This window comes from Pseudomyrmex gracilis, unplaced genomic scaffold, assembly GCF_002006095.1.
Source record: "Pseudomyrmex gracilis isolate BER0280 unplaced genomic scaffold, ASM200609v1 scaffold_159, whole genome shotgun sequence".
In the NCBI taxonomy this organism is placed as follows: domain Eukaryota; kingdom Metazoa; phylum Arthropoda; class Insecta; order Hymenoptera; family Formicidae; genus Pseudomyrmex; species Pseudomyrmex gracilis.
In genome coordinates, this window is record NW_018020743.1 from 219977 (window position 1) to 235087 (window position 15111).

The 15111-nt window shown below is 40.4% G+C and overlaps 4 protein-coding genes across 7 annotated transcripts; 1 reads left to right on the forward strand and 3 right to left on the reverse strand.

Annotated features, from left to right (window-relative positions):
• On the forward strand, positions 1-7101 carry LOC109857438 (transmembrane protein 53). 4 transcript variants are annotated; one of them, XM_020433736.1, is made up of 8 exons: positions 1-506; positions 891-1098; positions 1240-1398; positions 1694-1804; positions 1918-4182; positions 4250-4366; positions 4473-4680; positions 5368-5435. In XM_020433736.1, the coding sequence occupies exons 1-5, from the start codon at positions 37-39 to the stop codon at positions 2206-2208; spliced, it is 1239 nt and encodes a 412-aa protein (XP_020289325.1). In that variant the 5' UTR covers positions 1-36; the 3' UTR covers positions 2209-4182; positions 4250-4366; positions 4473-4680; positions 5368-5435. The 4 variants fall into 4 exon arrangements, with proteins under 4 accessions (XP_020289325.1, XP_020289323.1, XP_020289324.1 ...); XM_020433734.1 differs by having other exon boundaries at positions 5-506; positions 1682-1804; XM_020433735.1 differs by having other exon boundaries at positions 10-506; positions 1246-1398; positions 1682-1804.
• Positions 7102-7190: 89 nt separating this feature from the next.
• Positions 7191-10016, reverse strand: LOC109857446 (sodium-dependent phosphate transport protein 1, chloroplastic-like). The gene is made up of 8 exons (XM_020433745.1): positions 9247-10016; positions 8995-9154; positions 8813-8925; positions 8580-8711; positions 8270-8477; positions 8035-8179; positions 7826-7940; positions 7191-7730 (listed from the first exon to the last, which is right to left on the reverse strand). The coding sequence occupies exons 1-8, from the start codon at positions 9436-9438 to the stop codon at positions 7575-7577; spliced, it is 1221 nt and encodes a 406-aa protein (XP_020289334.1). The 5' UTR covers positions 9439-10016; the 3' UTR covers positions 7191-7574.
• A 90-nt stretch (positions 10017-10106) lies between these two features.
• On the reverse strand, positions 10107-10927 carry LOC109857447 (flexible cuticle protein 12-like). Its single transcript, XM_020433746.1, has 2 exons — positions 10836-10927; positions 10107-10666 (listed from the first exon to the last, which is right to left on the reverse strand). Exons 1-2 carry the CDS (start codon positions 10842-10844, stop codon positions 10352-10354), a joined length of 324 nt encoding a protein of 107 aa, XP_020289335.1. The 5' UTR covers positions 10845-10927; the 3' UTR covers positions 10107-10351.
• Positions 10928-12856: 1929 nt separating this feature from the next.
• Positions 12857-13988, reverse strand: LOC109857425 (flexible cuticle protein 12-like). The gene is made up of 2 exons (XM_020433711.1): positions 13880-13988; positions 12857-13403 (listed from the first exon to the last, which is right to left on the reverse strand). Exons 1-2 carry the CDS (start codon positions 13886-13888, stop codon positions 13083-13085), a joined length of 330 nt encoding a protein of 109 aa, XP_020289300.1. The 5' UTR covers positions 13889-13988; the 3' UTR covers positions 12857-13082.
• Between the last annotated feature and the right edge of the window lie 1123 nt (positions 13989-15111).

The window sequence follows — 15111 nt, forward strand, 5'->3', positions numbered from 1 at the left end:
CCCGTAACTCCCTCTCTCTGATATCGATCCTACGCGATGCGCGTTCGCGCGTTTCGAACGACGCAAGCTCGAGTTGAAACCTCCGTGTGTACGGAGGCCATCCTTTCGGGCGAAGGTAGTTTATGCCCGCTGCAACCCTTCTCTCGCTCTCGGAATCGCGCCGTCTCCCTTTTTTTCCTTCTCTCTCCTTCCTTCCTGGCTATCCCCCGTCCGTCGTCTCTCTCTCTCTCTCTCTCTCTTTCCTTTCGTCCTCGTGAAACAGAGGAGAGACACGGACGCAATCGAGCAAAGATGAGCGACCAGGAGGACCTGGATTATTACATCATGTTCCCGTCGTTTCCACCGTCCCCGAAGGACCCGACGTTGACCGCGGCCGGACAGGATCAGCGCGAGGAGTTTGTGTTCGTTTACGAGGAAGATAAGCGGCCGGTCGTGATCCTGCTAGGATGGGCCGGTTGTCAGGACCGTTATCTGGCCAAGTACAGCGCGATCTACGAGGACAAAAGGTATTTCGGTTTTTCTCTCGCCTCTCAAATCACAAATTCGCGAACGAAAATTTATATCAGAGACTTGAGGTGTAATTGTTGCGAATCATCGAGAGATCGAGAGAGGGTATTATCGACGCGCCGATCCGGAGAGATCCCCCCGAGATATTTCAAGCATTTACGTCTATGTTGTAGAAATTTTTTGTTTTATAAACAACAGCAATAACGCGGAGGTTTCATTTGGTTAAAAATTGAAACCTCCTCGTGGTGTAAGCTTGACGAAGCTCGCTGCGGTGGTAGTACACACTGTATAGCTGATGCAGGCCTATCTCGTCTCGCGTCTTCGAGAACTGCAACGTTAAGTTCATCGATGCGTTAAATCGCAAATTGCGCGTCTTCTCGCAGTTGCATCACGCTGCGTTACACGGCGCCGGTGGAGTGTCTGTTTTGGCGACGGGACAAGATGCCTTACATCGGCAAGCGATTGCTTCAGGTGATCACGGACAAGCGTCTGGACGAGCATCCGATATTTTTCCACGTCTTCAGCAACGGCGGCGCGTTCCTCTATCAGCACGTCAGCCTCGCGATGCAAAAGGCCAACACGCCGTTCAAGGTAGTCGATGCGGAACGCACACGTTCAGAGTTCCTCTCTCGTAAAACTCTCTCGGTTTTGTATGTTTCTGTTGCGCGTAAGAACCTAGATAAAGACGGCTATTTAAATATCGGCTCGAGTGTAAGAAGTGTTTGATCGGAGTCGCAGGTGAGGGGTGTGATATTCGATAGCGCGCCCGGCGAGAGGAGATTGACGGCGCTCTTCAAGGCGATCAGCGCGATCATCGGCGGCCATCCCCTAACGAACCTGCCGATGTCGTTTGTCATCACGTTCTTCCTCTCCGTGCTCTGGCTCTTCGAGGTAAAGTAGACGAATGTCGCGACGATGAGCGCGTCGATCTTTTACGACCTTACGATTGCGTCGTGCTTATTATTGTTTCTCTCATCCTCGGATTAATTAGCAGACATGAAATGATCATCCATTTCTCTTCATTGTTTTCCGCATAGAAAAAACTCATCTCTCGGGAGAGAGCGAACGAAAATATTCTCACGCGTCTCCGTATCATATGACACACACAGATCGGATCATTTCAAGGCTGTAAACCCTACGCTGTACGTTTTATATGTCGATTTACGATTGTCAGGTGATTGCGCAGGCATTTAGCAGATCGTCCATACCGACGAATCCGATCGCCCTCGCCGAGGAGGCCTACTCCTGGCCTCAGCTGTTCCTGTACTCCAACAGCGACTCTCTGATCCCGGCGTCTGTGAGTTTTCTTGTTTTTGTTTTTGTTTCTTTTTTTTTTATTTCCGTCAAATTACCTCGAAAGTTGATAAAACTCGCATCTCTGTCGTCTAAAAAAAAAACATCGTCTTCCAGGACGTGGAGAAGTTCGCCAGTCGACGTGCCGAGCGCGGCGTGCGGGTCCAACTGGTCCTGTTCACCAATTCGCCCCACGTCAAGCATTACGCGACCTATCGCGACGTGTACGTGAACACCGTGTGCAGCTTCATTCACGAATGCCTGACCTCGCCGAGCCCGTCGACGAGCCTGATGTCCCTCGACATCAACAACCGCGACAACGACCGCAGTCCCCCGGGATACGACGCGACCCCGGGACTCATCAAGCGCGTCGTGCTCCCGCACGAGGCCACCAAGCAGCAGAACTAGAGATAAAAAATTTCTCGAAGAAAGAAAAACCGCCATTAGATGGGTTAGAAAAATTAGTCACTCGCTCGAAAAATTCGCACTGCAAGTGCGCGGTCTCGCGGGTGCGGATAAACGGGAGAGAGGGTCGAAAAAAAAGAGATTGCTTCCTTATACACGCGATCGGTCCGAGGAAAAGGGATAAATCAAGCGAAAACGGGCAAATTAAAAGGGACACGCTTAGAGCTTTGCGTATTTTTATTTTTATTTTTATTTTTTTTTTCAATCGTTCGAATTTTTTTAAAATTTTCCCTCGCGTTTTATTTGGCGAGAAATACACATTTCTCTTGCGATTCTTTTTAATTCGCTCATTTTGCGAAGAGACAGAAACGTCCGAGATGCCGGAAACGGTGCTACATTTGTTAATACATGCATTTATTTTTGTACGTATTATAATTGTAAAAATTATTTAATCATTACATAAAATTTTACGAACTGTGAGTGATGCACTGTTTGTGGCATTGTGAGAGCCTCTTGTGTTGCCGTTAAAATCCCCTGATTTTTCTCACAAAAAAAGAAACAAAAGAATCGACTCCACGTCCTCTCTCTCTCTCTTTCTCTCCTTCACTTCCTCATCTCCCCAGCTTGATTCTTCCTCCAATTCCTTTTTCGTTTGTCTCAGAACACCGCTTGTGTGTGCGTGCGACTTTGTTTCAGAGGCTCACAAGTGTATTTGTTTCGCGTATCGCATGTTATGTGCGTACGTGCACGTACGAGAGATTCGGGAAAATCGCGAAAATCTCTCTGTTGCTTTTGAACGAAAGTAAGTCATCTTTTTTTTTTCGAAAAACGGGAGACGTGACGATCTCAAGAGAGAGAGAGAGAAATCCAGGGATTGGGATATACGCGTTTATATATACATAGAAAATCGCAACGACACGCGCGCGCGCGCGCGCGCAACGTTACCGCTTGACACCGCGTGCTCTCTTTCCTATACGCAAAAGAAAAGAAAATCCGCACAAAAAAAAAACAAAAAAGCAAGAGAATCAAGCTGGACTTGATTTGAAGCTTTCGCAAAAATTTCACGCGATCCGATTGCATTTAATATATATGTATATATATATATATCGCGCGACTCGAAGAAAATCGAGGAATTTTCTCCTTGTGTCTCTCCTCGAATTAAGTCAGTGATAAAAAGTTTTTTTCGGGAATCCCCCCTCTTTTCCCCGATCCCGAGAGAAACCCATAGTTGTGTCAGATATATATCTCGTTAAACGTCTCTACACACAATATACATATGTAAAAATAAATAATATAAATAATATATATATATATATATATTTTGATCCTGTCGATTAGTTATACGAATAAAGACTGAAATAAATACCATGAAATAAATACCGTACCATTTCATCTTTTTTTTTTTTTTTTTTAATATCGAACGATACGAAACGACGAACATGTCCGATTATTCGTTTCTCAATTGTAATATCGATACAACATTTTTGTTGATTTTCTTGTCGTCAATAGTATCAGATGTGCGCATCGAGAGATCTTACAATCGGACATCAATTTAGAAGGTTATTCTATCCGTGTGCACTACAACATGCAATTTGAATTTATTTTTGTCTGAGAGTTGCTCGATTTTTGTCAAACTTTTTGAAAAAAAAAAAAAACGGAACGTAATTTCAAATCAGAAATTGTAAAGTAATTAATTTTTGTTGTAAAACAAAAATTCAGAAAATACTTCACACACATTAATCTCGAAGAACGACGTTCTGGATGGATTTTTGAAACTTTTCTTCGTTGCGCGTGTTAAATTCTTTTCACCGCAACGTTTCTAAAATCCGTTCACGGTGAAGAACAAAATCGCAAAGAGTACAACAGAATCAACGCGTTGACGATTTTTCTACGAAAATCGGGAGAAGAGCAACGAGAGGAGGAGCAAACGTTGTCGAAACATGCGAACAAACCGAAGTGCAGATTAGGCGTTACGAGGTGAGTACACGTACAAGAAAACCCCATAGTCGTTTAGAGCGCGTTACATTGAAACGTTAACTTTCAGTTACTTTAAAACATTACGTCGGAAGGAAATTAAAAGAACGGCCGAAGAATCGGGCGATTCCGCGCGCAAGAATGAAAAGAAGCGGAATTCTGAAAACAATAAGCGTGCAAATACAAAGTAAAAAAAAGCACTTTATGCAACACCTTCCCGTTTACGTTCTCGTACTGATTTTTGTTTAAAAAAAAAAAAAAAAAAAAAAAATTGATCCGCGCGATTTATCCAGGACGCAGATTGCTGAACCCGATAAACAGAAATCATCAAAATTCGCCCGAGACAAAGAACGCAATAACGAAGCAAGCAATCTGGCTTCCGAGGATTGCAAATTCTTTGTTGATTTTGATAACAAATTGCAAATCTACAATATTCAAAATAAAATCGAAGATAACCAACATAAGGGAGACGTACAGAAGCCTAAAGTGAAACGTGATATTGTAGGCGCATATCTGTTTTTGCTGTTTTACTTAAATTTCGAAATTACATATCTCTTGTCATTAAGACTCTCACATCTCTCCCTTTAAAAACAAAAAAAAAACCTGCGCAAAATTATTCAAATTGTTTTCTCTTCTTCCAACCCGGGAAAGAAATGGATTAGATCTAACTTAAATTTAACGAAATAAAAAAAAAAAAGGAAAAATAGATCTAATTAGATCCAAATTAAATCTAAATAGGATATAAAGTAGATCTGAATAAATATAAAGTAGATCTAAATAAATATAAGCAGATCTATTAAATTTACACCTTTATATATTATTAAATCTACTTTAGATCTATACTCAGATCTGCTATAATTAAAACTATACTCAGATTTAGTTAGATCTGAGCAGATTTGAACAGAGGTGATCTAATACAATAGATCTGAGTAGATCAAGAGTAGATTTAATAATAAATAAAAGTGTAAATTTCCATAGATTTACTTTATATAATTTATTTGGATCTACTTTATATTCTATTTAGATTTAATTTGGATCTAATTGGATCTATTTTTCCATTTTTTTTTTTTTATCTCGTTAAATTTAAGTTAGATCTAATCAATTTTTTTTCTCGGGAATGAAGTTCGCGCTTTTTCAATTTGCTCGAAAACGCGTTTTTTTAAAACCATCACGTTTCCGCGTCTACAGATAGCCGAAAATATAATGAAGCAGGGCAAGAGAACGTTCGTGTGCGTTGGGAGAAGAGTTTCAGCGACGAAAAATTTTGTTTACGAATTTAATCCGTGCGCGAACGTCGTCGGACAGTCGCACTCGTTGACGCGGTTTCGCTTGCAGTCCACGAACAATTCCCGTCAAAAATGTGTCAAATCCGCGTTGGTTCGCAACAATGCGAGAGAACAAGAATCGTCGTCCGCTTTGACGAAATTGCAACACGCACGGGTCGATTTCGCAAGCGCGCCGGATTTAAGTGGCGCGACATCGGCTCAGAAAAATTGCTTGCCGAGTATCGACAAGGAGGAGAAGGAGGATCCAACGAGAATATCGAACAAAGAATCGGATAAACGTAAATTTTATTAATATTTTCTACTTCGAGATATCTCTCTCGTTGCGCGTGCATCGAATCGCGCGAACTCTAAATCCTCCTTTTTGTTTTTTTTTTTTTTTTTTACATCATTTAGCGGACGAGTCAGCAGTAGCTGACGTGGATTACGAGGTGAGGAAAGTGAAGACGGCTTGGCAAGCGTTGCGAAACGGTAAGACTTGGATGAAGAGCAGGGACGCCATCGGTAGTGCTGGGACGAGAAAATTATACGACGCGCTAGAAAAGATGACGCGCAACATGGACAAGGTTCAGAGAAATTACGCGGATCCCAGAGCGAATTCTTACTTGCACAAAAGCGCGACGAACATCTTGAAAAAAACGGCATCGGATAAACGGCCGAATCTGGAGGAAGAAGCGAGAATCATAAGAGGTCTGATCTTTCCCGAAAGAAGAACGGGAATCAAATCGGACGTTGATAATCGCGGCGGAAATCAAGACGCGAATTCGTCGAAAGTGACGTTCGAAGACGGAACGAGGCGCGATAATAAGTCGCTTCAAAATATGAAACCGTCGACGAGCGAAGTTACCGACATTATCGCGAGTCTAAATATCGGACCGCTCGGACTCTTCGAAGATCTCGACGCTCGTTCTACTTCGGTTACCGATAGTCACACGAGCAGAAAAGATCGTTCTTCCGCGTCCAACATCGCGCGGGAAACGTCCGTCGATGAAGAAGCCGGGAAAATTCGCGACGCACGATCGACGAAGTCGGTCGACTTGAAATCATCCGTTATGTCCGCGTCGACTTCGCACGACAACGTGTTCGTCCAGATGGGAGTAAACGCCTTGAACGGAAGCGTGTCCAGGGAGAGATTGTCGCAGATACTACGCTCGAAATATTTGAAGAAAGATTTGTCTTTATGATCCGATGTAATATATATATATACATATATATTATATATATGACACAGCGAAAACATCTTTTTATTGTGTGCGTGTGTCCCAAATATAAATTTATACATCTCGTAATATTTTAAATTCAATCAATTACAACGTAGAAAATGTTGACTTTTCTCCGTTCGTTAATTTCAATTTTTCCCGCCACGTTTCCCCCCCTCCGCCCCACGTAATGCTTTAAAAAAAATACATATATATATATATATAAACGTGAAAGTTTAAAATTTCTTTTTTATGTACAGTCTTGTGTTTCATAGAATATACATCTTTTTTATACATCTTAACTGCAAAATTAAAATTTTTTATATAGTTTTAAAACATATCACAAAATTGGTTTCTCCGCTAGGTGGTTTTTTTTTTTAAATTGATGTAACGTGCGATGTGTGTATGCGTGTGTGTGTGTGTGAAAATTATATATTTAAATTAAATATATAATTCTAATATAAATTACACACACACACATATATATATGTATATATATATATATATATATATGTATATATATATATATGTATACTATATATATATACTAAGATTCTGTCTACACGAACACACATACACACATTTCCGTGTAGACCAAGTGCATGATGTTCCGCATATGTACACGTCCACAGTTCTACATACGTGCTCGTCAAACTATGGCACTATCACACACAAAATTCACTTTGCTACTTGACATACATGTGTGTTAAGAATTCAATTTAAAATATATATATATATATAAATAAAGCATCTTGATATGTTGTCGACTGGCCGATGAAAGCGAGAAAACGTTTCACGTAGATCTCAATGCGAACGCGCACTCTTGAGAAATTTTTATCGGCGAACACTTGACCGATCGCATTTCCTCATCGATCGTCGCGCGCGATCGTCGATTAACGAACGATATAACATATCACAACACCGGAAGCGCCGAACTGTGGCTCTGATAAATTATAGCCCCCGTGAAGTTGATCGCCGCCGCAAGCACGAAAACCGGTATCCACCAACCGTGAGAAGCGGTCACCAATTCGGCCGTCAACGGCCCGCACAGAATTCCAGGTACCGTCGCCTGTAAATCGGGAGTTACAAAAAAAAAAAAAACAGATTGTATTCATAGTCAGCGCAATCGTCAATTTTCAAACCTTAGAAAAAGACGACGCTTACAATTGTATTCGAGACTGCGAATGTGATTCCTGCGTGATTCGGAGCAATATCGACATGATTGCTAAGATGTCCAGCGGAGTTGCACGCGCAGAGGCCCATGGATATCGAAACGAAGCTGTAAAATGAGTTTTATACCATTTACACGTCGCAAAGAAGAACACGCATATAAAAATTGCACAAAACAAACTTTAACAATTGTTCGGACGTACATGACCGCTGCGAGTAAATTGTCTACAGCGCAGAAAGCTAACAAGAACGCGCCCGGTCCCACTAGGCCTATATTGGTCATTAATCTTCTTACGGACAAAACGGACCATCTCTTTTGTATCAGGGTGTCGGCACAGTGACCGGCAACTACCGAGAGAAGATGGGGGTTAAGTGTATCTTTTCAAAAGAAATCAAGTTCTTACCTCAAATTATCGATCTGTTTGTTGTAATACCTACCAATACCGACGAGAGAATTAACTATGTAAGGTAGTGCCGTTAGGCTAATACTCTCCTTGTTTGCGGACAAATTTCTCGCCAAGTAAGTCGGTAACCACTGCATTATTATATAGTTGCTCCAGTTCATCGCGAAGTGCGCTATGTACAGAGCCCACAAGGGCCAATGAGTAATGAATTCTGTCCAACGTAAGCTTCTATTTTGAGCTACCTGTGAACATTTGAATAAAAAACAAAAACAAAAACAAACGGAGTGACGCGACACACCAACTGTTCAGAAAAGACCAGAACTACGGGACGTAGGCTTTATTACCTTGGGAACAAATAACGGTATTTCATCTTGAGAGTTGGTCTCGTGATACAACATCATCCACAGAACGGTCCACAAAATACCTATTGTTCCAAACAAGTAGAATCCAGTTTGCCAAGCCAAGTGCGGACATATCTGAAGAAGAAAAATCAAATATTTTTACTCTTTGTAAATTATAATAATAATCTCTTATTCTCAAGTTTCAATATTTTAAAAAAAAGATTCATTGGACTTACGATAGACGCGACCACCTGGCCCACGGAACCGGCGGCCACAAGATAACCAAAAGCTCGTGATCTTTCCTCCACAGGAACATTATGCGCAAATAAATGAAATATCACTGGTAGGCCTGCAAGATAACATTGAGTGTCAATTAACATGTGTTTATTGATCACTTCACATCTATATTTGATCTTACCTAATCCTTCTCCCAGTCCTAGAACTACTCTGCAGACTATGAGTAACGGTACTGACTGCGCTATCAGTGGTGTCATGACTGTACTGATGGACCACAACATAACGGCGAACATGAGCACTGTTTTGCAGCCAAATCTACTTGCTGTACTTCCACCAATGATCTGAAAGACAAAACCAGAGAAGATGATATTGATTACTTTTACTCGATACGCGAACACAGAGACGATGATGATCACAGATCTCAATGCTTTACCTGGCTTGTGAAGTATCCGAAAGCGAAAGCGGACAAGATCCATCCTTGCCAGTGAAGATTCCACTTGAACTCGTCGGTCATGAGGACGATGGCGATTGGCATGATCACTCTGTCCGCGGCGTTGATGAAGTTCGCGGCGGAACAGAGCGCTACGATGCGCGACGTGCGCGGCAGCATCCGAAATTTCGCCATTGTCCCCCCCCCGGATTGTGATGTCCGGATTGCTCTGATTGCGAATCCGACTGAAGCGATCGGCGGCAATCACATCGCACGGATTCCGTTCCTCGTCAGTGCGTCAACGTTTCTTCGCGCTTACAACGAGCAACGTGTTCGAGAACGCGTTCGCGTTTTATAGATGAAAAATGTGATACAGAAGCAAACACAAGAAAGAACACAAGAGAAACTTTATCGTTTCACCAGATACAGATCTAACCTCTGTTTTTGTCACAACGTGGGAAATGTTTTTTTTCGCAATCAACGTATACCGACAATGTTGAAGACGCGAGAAATAAACAAAATTATAGGAATTTTACCGGCGCATTCGATGATTCATCGCGTTGACGTTAAGCAAACGCTTTTAAAGGGTCTCATTTTGACGACAGAAGGGAAGGGCTTTTCAACACACGAAGACAGAAGAGACACGAGTTTTCTGTGACGACGACAGCGTCACCTACCGTGCCAGCTGGAGAGACGCGAGTGTTGTAAACAGCAATGAGAACATCAATGAAGGAGTTGTGGAAAGAGTCCACAACGTGTACAACACTCGCGTACGATATACATTTCCGTAAAATGTCGGTATGTATCTTTTCTATTTTTTTTTTTTTATAATATGTACATTCAAAATCAAAAAAACGCACAAGTTACTGCGCAAACTAAAGTTTTTTTTTTATTAAGTATTTACAAAAAAATTGTTCGAGCCAAAAACACACGGCACATCACAGAGGTGTTTTACAAGAGAGCGGAAGTTTTTATTGTTTGTTATAAAAAAAAAAAAAGAAAAAAATCGAAACGTCGGCGGAAATGTCTCTTTGGGGAAACTTGGAGCAACAAAACAATTCATTTTGCAAAAAAGCCGTTATATTTACAATCGCTCGAAAATTTTCATTCAGGAAGGCAAGTGCGCGCCCTCGGGATGGAAACCGTTCTCGTCGGCGGTGTAATTGACGGTGTATTTGACGTTGGTCGTCGGATCGACGTAGGTGAAGCTACCGCGAACGGCGAGGCTCTGGTTCTCCCGGCCGGCGTTCACCACCTCAGCGGATTCCTGATGGGCCTGGCCGTCCGACTGTTCGTAAGCGTAATTGTATCCGTCAAGGCCGATGTTGTTCAATGGTGTTTCCTTCACAACAACCACTTCGTTTGTGTTCGACTGAAGCGGAGCCGCCAGAGCGACGGCCACAACAGCACAGAGAACAACTATCTGAATAATAAAAAAAAAAAATGCGTTAGTTTTAATAAGAAATTCAATTAGCAATTTGCAAAATTAGCTCGAGTCGAAATTGATCGACCGGCTGCGATCGATCTTTGTTCGATATATTTCGCGCGAAATATATTTTAATTACGCGCGGGTCGCGCAGATATCTACTTGCCGTTTTCATGATGGGGGCGCGTGCAGTTGCTCTTGTTCGTAAGAGGAGACTGATGTGACACACCTGAATTCAGATGGATTTTATAGCGCTTCTCCTTCCTTCTGCCAAAAATGTTTTTTTCGAGCCCACGCTAATTTATTTGTCATCTTAGTCTTTTATCTCACGTCGTTAATACGCGTATCGATCGAAATATCGTGGGAGAACTTGTCCAAGAAGCGCGATGAAACTTGTGATTCCGGATTTGTTTTCTTTAAAAAAAAAATAAGCTTACTATTAAATTAATTAATTTGCGATAATAAATGAATTTGTTTTTTTATCAATTTTCTTATCAACGACAAACATATACAAGTGCATTCTAATTAGCAAGTATAAGCGAAAGGTGATCATTAAGCAATTTTTCGCTCGAACCAACATTTTACGATGTGGCATAGAAACAATATCTCGATTAAGTTAACAATAAAAAAAAAAAAAAATTTATGTCAAGCATCAAATTATGCAAATTTATGTATGATGAGTGAGACGAGAGAGAGAGATTCACCTAAACTTGAATTTAAACATCATCAATTATCGATGCAACCTTCGGGATAAAAAAAGCATAATAATTTTTACGAACCAAGTGTCACGGATGTAAATAAAATTGAAGGACCTTGGTGGATAGTCACATGTGTTATATTTTATTACGAAAAAAAAAACCCATATTGCTGTATTACATGCGCAATCGTCTCATTATCATGTTATCCCCATCGGCTAAATTTCAGCAGCCCTCGAGTAACGATATGTTCGTTGAAACCTTGAAACCCCCGTCGCGCACCGCAGCTCTATGTAGAAATATTTTTAAACTTCTGGTACGCGCGCGATCAAGGGAAACTACTCTTAGGCTTAATCAATTCGGATTCCTTCGCTGTTTATTTTTATTATTATTGCGAAATGCGGTGGATGCAATACGTGTCTCGTCGTGTGATAGGCGTGTAATTAAGATTCAAAGATCCGTGACTTTTAAATGTATTACATGAATTAACATAAATAGTTTAAGAATATCTCGACGTCATTAGTGTCATTATCATTAGACGTTTGCAACTGAGAAATTATTAATATAAAAGAACGGCAACACATTTGAGACAATTAAAATTAATTATTATAACTAATTATTCATTTAAGATAAAATATTTTGAAAAACAGATTCGAATATTTACAATCTCTTCGTTTCGTTGAAAATATATTTTATTATAAATATAAATAACAATTTGTAATTTATTATTATCGCGTAAAAAGAATTGAAAGAAATGTGACATTTACAAAATAAATTTATTCCTGAAGATTTTCTCTCTCTCTCTCTCTTTCGCGTATATTTTTTTCTCTATGTTATAACAATCTCTCACATCACAGGTGACTTTTACAAAAAAAAACGTCATTATTATTCCACTTCTGGTTTTTGTACAGGAAATAATGTAAGTTGAAAGAACGAGGATGCAAAACCGCATAAAATGCAAAACAGATGTGACGAACAATTAAAAGGTCTCTCAATGAATTTTTAAAGAATTATGATTTTATTCTGCATATTTTGATTGTATTATTCAAACGTGACAAAATGCTAAGAGGATATAATTTTATATTGCACTAGATTAGATATAATGATCGTAAAATTAATTTGATATTCAAATTGTATATCCGATAGTATTACGTGTATTTCATTATCACACACGGTTTGTTGCGTAAATAATATAATAATATATATATATATACTTACTTATTAATAACATGTTATAATTTCCTACTCGATATGTGTACATTCTATAAACGTACTTTTATCGCATAATTGAACTACGCAATTAATCCGACAAATTAATTGGTTAACAAAATGACACAAATTGTTTGCTTGAATCAAATATTTGTTAAATCCACAAGGTTTGTTTTATTCTTTTGGATTTATCTCGTTTTACTCTTGCCATTGATCAATTAAATCAATTCGAACAATATTTTCAATTTGAAGATTGTAAGGTAACAAAGAAACAAAAACTATGTAAAACTTTAAAAATGGATTTATTTAGAACTAAAACATAAGTTTGTCATGGAAAACTCGTATCGCTACGATCGAGAAAAAAACGGAAACAAAAATTATTATTTAAGTTTTCGTTCGAACGTAGCCGCACAATTTGAGAAATATATATGTACGATCGGAAAGATTTTATTTACACACAGTTATGAATTTTATTTTACAGACAAGAAAATTTTTTTCCGCTAGGATTTTTAGGCGGACGGCAAGTGCGCGCCCTCGGGATGGAAACCGTTCTCGTCGGCGGTATAATTGACGGTGTATCTGACGTTGGTCTCCGGATCGACGTAAGTGTAGCTACCGCGAACAACGAGGCTCTCGTTCTCCTGGCCGGCGTTCTGAAGCTGCGCGGACTCCTGATGGGACTGGCCATTCGACAGCTCGTACGCGTACTGGTAACCGTCGATGCCGATGTTGTCCAACGGAGTCTCCTTCACGAGCACGATCTGGCTGTTGTCCTGACGACCCTGGGGCGCCGCAAGGGCGACGACGAGGATAGCGGCGAAAACGGCGATCTAAGAAATATAAAGAGCAAACAATCAGAAAACAATCCGGTAAACAATTCTGATCGAAATTTTATGAATTAAAACAATGTGCTTTTTTAATTTTTTTTTTTTTTTTTCATTGAGAGAACAATATAACAATGTTATAATTTCAATTTTTCTTTAAATTTGCGCGAGATAATCCGCACGTTCGTCTTCTAAAGAAGTAACAGGGTTGATTTAATCGACTTCGATAACACGTTTTGTAAATCCTCAAAAGATCGAACGAGCAAGAGATTCCGAGATAAAATGATATTATCACCACACGCGCGTGCGATAGATTCGCGATAATTTCGAAAAAAAAAAAAAAAACTTGCACAGTTTCGGAAAAACTCGGAAACTTCCGAACGCGAGAAGATTCACTGAGCGATTTGTAGTAAGTTATACCGCAAGCACTTTTTTGTCTGCTCGAAAATATCATCAGTGAGGAAACGCAATTTGACACGCACCAGTTTCATGATTGGCGACGGGGTGGGGAGACGTCTGGTGCGGCGTTTGTTTTATCTGGGAGAAAACGAGAGGTAAACGAGGACCTGGGCTCTTTTTGAGATGGCTCACTAGACTGATTCGACACACGGCCGGTGGCGAATATATATAGCCGGAATTGCGATGCCCGAATTGCGCCCTCTCTCCTTGCCTTACGATCGTTCGCTACCAAAATTTTCATGTTCCATGTGTCGAAATCCTTAAATGACCAGCCCAGGGGGAGGAGATGATGGCACAACACACGAGATCGCGGTGTGCGGCCCCGCGAGGAATGTCAGGCGGGGCATCCGACCGACCGCAGCTGGAAGATGTCGGGGGAATCATCGTTTCACCTGTAAAACGACGCGACGGATCGACGCTTGAAAAAAAAAAAGAAAAAAAAACAATTTGTTCGATTTAAATACCGTCGCTAATTATAAACAAACTTATCTCGATTGAAGTTAAAAGTACGGATGCGCATAATGCGGAATTTCAGAATGTTCAGAACAAAAGTATAAAATAAATCGCGTGCTCAAAATTCTCTCCACGAAGAGAAAATTAGCTCGCTCGAACCTCACGTTTTTTTATTACCTTTATATTTATTTGTTGCAATACTTTTTGCATCGTTACGCCAAATATGGGAGTGAGAGATGCGCGCGCGCAGATAATACGCGAGAGTCTCGCACGGCGGCGATCTCGGATGCACTTGGAGGAACTAGGCCTCGTTAAAGGTTACTCGCGTAAATCCCTTTCCTCTCCGCGCATTTATCCCTCTCGGCTTAATCCGGTGGTGGTCTCCCGTATAATTTTTTTTTTTTTTTTTTTTTTTTCACGTTACGCAACTCACCGACTCGTCTTCACGCGGACATTTATAATACAAACGTGCGCCGCTAATGTATCAAATACCGGCTAACTAAATTCTATGAATTCGAGTGGATAATCCATCAAGCATAAATTTAACATTGCGTCACACTATATCTGTGGAATAGAATTTGTTTTTTTAATTTTTTTTTAATGGAAAACGCGAGAAAATTGCGAACACGGATGATTTCGCACAAATTGCTATTCGAAAGAAACTTGACATTTTTTTGATTCGGAAAAATGCACGACGTTGCAACGGTATAACGCAATTGGTGAAACGAAAATATAAATCTGTTTACATAGTAAATTCTCTCAATAATGATTTATCGTACAAGAGAAAACTGGTTTTTGTTTT

What these genes read in the sequence shown, in the direction of transcription:
- LOC109857446 (XM_020433745.1), bottom strand. Translation starts at nt 9,438, where the DNA reads ATGGCGAAATTTCGGATGCTGCCGCGCACGTCGCGCATCGTAGCGCTC. An exon ending in GCCAGGTGGTCGCGTCTATC is followed by an intron (nt 8,712 to 8,812) that starts GTAAGTCCAATG and finishes TTTCTTCTTCAG; the next exon opens with ATATGTCCGCACTTGGCTTG. An exon ending in TACCGTTATTTGTTCCCAAG is followed by an intron (nt 8,478 to 8,579) that starts GTAATAAAGCCT and finishes AAATGTTCACAG; the next exon opens with GTAGCTCAAAATAGAAGCTT.
- LOC109857438 (XM_020433734.1), top strand. Translation starts at nt 37, where the DNA reads ATGCGCGTTCGCGCGTTTCGAACGACGCAAGCTCGAGTTGAAACCTCC. An exon ending in AGGCCAACACGCCGTTCAAG is followed by an intron (nt 1,099 to 1,239) that starts GTAGTCGATGCG and finishes GTTTGATCGGAG; the next exon opens with TCGCAGGTGAGGGGTGTGAT. An exon ending in ACTCTCTGATCCCGGCGTCT is followed by an intron (nt 1,805 to 1,917) that starts GTGAGTTTTCTT and finishes ATCGTCTTCCAG; the next exon opens with GACGTGGAGAAGTTCGCCAG.